The sequence below is a fragment of the Rhagoletis pomonella genome, unplaced genomic scaffold, assembly GCF_013731165.1.
Source record: "Rhagoletis pomonella isolate Grant_MI unplaced genomic scaffold, Rhpom_1.0 Rhpom_scaffold_00012, whole genome shotgun sequence".
Taxonomy (NCBI): Eukaryota; Metazoa; Arthropoda; class Insecta; order Diptera; family Tephritidae; genus Rhagoletis; species Rhagoletis pomonella.
In genome coordinates, this window is record NW_023458566.1 from 23,282,358 (window position 1) to 23,286,154 (window position 3,797).

At 32.2% G+C, this 3,797-nt stretch overlaps 1 protein-coding gene across 3 annotated transcripts in view; it reads right to left on the reverse strand.

The window, feature by feature from the left end:
* The window catches only part of LOC118748144 (zinc transporter 1-like), a 38,091-nt gene that overhangs the window by 23,283 nt on the left and 11,011 nt on the right, over positions 1–3,797 (reverse strand). For 2 of the 3 annotated variants that reach the window (XM_036482471.1, XM_036482470.1), the window contains exons 5-9: positions 2,569–2,693; positions 2,149–2,274; positions 1,933–2,079; positions 1,750–1,862; positions 1,403–1,634 (exon numbers count right to left, since the gene is read on the reverse strand). In XM_036482471.1, the coding sequence (XP_036338364.1) occupies positions 1,403–1,634; positions 1,750–1,862; positions 1,933–2,079; positions 2,149–2,274; positions 2,569–2,693 (743 nt within the window). Of the gene's footprint in view, positions 1–1,288; positions 1,319–1,402; positions 1,635–1,749; positions 1,863–1,932; positions 2,080–2,148; positions 2,275–2,568; positions 2,694–3,797 lie in introns of those variants that run through there. The other variant, XM_036482472.1, reaches the window with a different exon arrangement.

The following is a 3,797-nucleotide window of genomic DNA, read 5'->3' on the forward strand; positions in this document are numbered from 1 at the left end:
GGTTTTGGTTAGTGTGTTAGTGTATTTTGAATAAATTGTAATAGAAATGGAAGAAATTGGAAAAGATAAAAGGTAATTGCCAAAAAACAAGTGATCTCGGCTAGAGGAATTTTTCGGCAATCGGCTGATAGTGTTTTTACTTAGGAAACTGTACGATGTTTCCGATTTCTCGGCCAAATGACGAATTTGGGCTCAATGTAAATGTAATATTAGCCACTTCAAACTTCCACTTTATTGTATTAAATTTAACGAGCTATAAAACAACGTACGTACACTGGCTATCAAAAGTGAGTGCATGGTGTTTTTTGTTTAATATTTGCAATGTTTTTCAAGTTAAATTTTTTTTATTTTTATTTTTATGGTTCATGCTTTAATCAAAACCACATAATTGAAGCTTTCAAACTTTATACAGAACTTAGAAAAAGTCAACAAATTTTCGTCTAAACTTTGAACGTTTTAATCAGAATTTTTTGAAAAATTTTGAGTACGCAGATGGATCGATTTTTCAATTCTAGTGAAACAAGTGCATGTTTTAAGCAGCTAGCAAATCGCGTTGACGTTTAATGATTTTTACTGCTGACGGCTTTTTGCATTTTTTACCAATTAAAAAGGAATTTCTTGTAGAATAAAATTCGCAAGACCGTTTGCAAAGAAAAATAGGAAAAATTAACGCTATAATTTATAAATTGCCTTGTTACATGCATAAAACCGTGAAACCCGTCAGAAAAAAAAAATATTAAAAATCAACGCGATAAGTTAGCCGCTTAAAACTTGCGCTAGTTTCACAAGAATTACATAGCCAATCTCTCTGTGTACCCAAAATTTAGATACAAATTTGTTAAATTTTCTAAGTTCTGTATAAACTTTGAAAAGTTGACTTATGTGGTTTCGTTTAAAGCATGAACCACATTTTTATAAAAAATAACTAAAATAGTTTTAACTTGAAAACATTGGAAATATTAAACAAAAAACACCATGCACTCACTTTTCTAAAAATTCTGAGTAAAATATTTGAAATTTTGATGAAAATTTTTTTGACTGTTGTGGAATATTTTATTTGTTTGGCTTTTGTTGTGGAATTGACTCTATGTGTATAAAAGTGATTAAAATGAAATAAAAGAAAATGCAATTGTCAAAACATGCTATTTTGGTGAACACTGCTGTATGTATGTTGTCGCCATCAATGCAAAGTGTTCTATTTGACATATTTTTAATTGCTTTTGGTTTAGTATTCCGTAAGGTGGCTTAAAACGTTAGCCCAACACCAAAATTAAAATCCAATATTAATGGCTTCTATAGCAAAGCTCTAAAAGAATTTCTAATGTAAATTAAAAAATTGAAAGTTTTTTGTCAATAGAAACTTTTCCCATTCATAACGACGATATTTATAAATTTCTGTTACCAATTTGTTATTATTTTGGCAGCAAGTCGCTTTGACGCATCCCTCTGCTGTACTGGGACAATCTAATGCGCAATCGGAGCCACTCATATTTAGACTCGATGTGCCATCAGACATGTTGCAGCCTTCTATTTCGACAAACTCGGGCTGAATTGTGGTCGAGTGTATGCCTTCATTGTGAAAAAATTCCTTAACCTTCTCCGCAATTTTCATATATTCCGAAAGGTTGCGACATCTATGGATATTCACGTTTAAATAAATGTACATGTGTGTCATACACACCCAGATTTTAGTAATGGGCATGCGTAAATGTTACTTAGCTGAGCGTAAGTGCATTAATGATTTCTTACCTTATGTGAGCCGAAGCGATTATACGGTCCCCAGCTAATTGCCAAACGTGAAATTCGTGAACAGCCAGAACACCATCAACTTTTTCCAGCAGACGCTTTTGGATCGCGTCAACCTAAGTAAATAGAAGCATATATTTTTTTTTTTATTATATAAATAGTCAAAAACGAAAATCCAGCATTTACTTGAATATGCGTTGGCACAGTTTGTAGCAATATCAATGCTGATTCCCGGAGGAGTGGCCAAACTGAATGTAGAATTAGGCAAACCAAAACGATAGAAAGAGCAGGATCCATATAGTATCGATATTTCCAGTCTGTTAGCCACACAACCTAATGACAAATACACATTTACAATGCACTTTGCCTGATTTCGTTATTGTATACATATATGAAACATACCAAGGCGCTAATCACGACTATGATACTACCCAAGGCATCACTTAGTACGTGTAAAAATGCACCACGCATATTCATTTGGCCTGGATCGTGACTGTGACCATGATTTAATTTCTTCATCGGTTTTTTCTTAAAGCAAAGAAATTTATTTAATTTTTTTTGTAAATACTATTACGAATTCACAAGACGTGTTAAGTATGTTAATGTCTTAAAGTCTGAAAATTTTTCAACGTAAAATAACTATTAAAATGATTTTAGAGGATCTGTTATTATACCGAAATGCTTTTAAACTGGTAGAAATATATAAATTTTTAAATACTTTAAGACATTACGACGCTTAACAGGTCTTTTGAATCCCCTATATATGTACATATGTATGTATTTTGAGTTAACCTGACTGAACTGAAAAGTTTGAATGCATACCTCTTTTTCATAGGCGAAGTCATTGGGCTCACCTTCGCCATCATCTATATTTGCTAGTTCTGTAAGCCTGCTATGATTTCTAGTAAGACCACCGCCGTGCGAATGACCGTGGTGACCACCATGCTCTACGTATGAATATATACATAAATTTACATATACAACATACAAGAAATGTAAATTTAATTTGTAATTTGTAAATTTATAATAATTGTTTTTAATAATTCAACTAAAACTACCTGATGGTTACTTATGTATGTACTCGGTCCTGGTGTAAAGATTCTTTTTTTTTTTTAAATCAAACCAAGACTCCAAGCTTCAATATGCACCGATTCAAACACATAATCGGTTCGCACGTTTATAACTAAATACTACTTTACTACTAGTTTTACCCCGGTCCTCTTCGCTGCTCCGCAAATAAAATTATTTTTTCATTAATTATTGAAATGTAATGTCACATTACGTCGTTTAAAGTACAAAACCGTGCATCGTCATTCTGCGAAACCGCGTAACTGACATTTGCTGCCAAAAATTGGATTTGCTCACACAAGCTCTTGGCTCAATCCTTATCCATTCGTCCTGAAATATACTAGCCAGAAATGCGATTGCTTTATAAAAAAAAGGAGAACCATTTTGAAATATGAGTGTTTTTACTCTCTAGAAAATAATTTATGAAACCTCCCAAACGCGGTTTTGCATTTTGTTGATGCGCGGTTTTGTACTTTAAACGACGATTATCATTTTTTAGTCTAATTAAATAAAGAGAAAATTTCCAATCGTAAACATTGTGTTTAGAATCATTTCGATATTGAGACGATTTAATTACTTAACACAATTAGAAATAAACAAAACCCGAAGAGATTTCAACAGCAGCAAAAATGTTCAATAGATGCCACTATCCAATTTCTATAAAGAATTGCTCAATTTACTTTTATTCGGCTTAAAACAAAAAGTGGTTAACAATCTTAATATGAAATACGGCAAATGAAAGCTAACAAAATTCTACATAGACCGCATTTACATCATATATTCGATAAGTCTGAAAGTTTCTGACAAATTGATTAATCATTCCAGACTTTTTTTTTTATGAAGTAAAATTAAAAAATAACAGTTCTGTGTCAAATTTTTGCCTTTGTGCTTAAGCCTGTCCTGTTACAAAAAAATCAAGGTACTAATCAAGGCGAATTTATATAAGGTGGTGTTGTTTCATCAGCTGTGAGTAGCGTTTGATT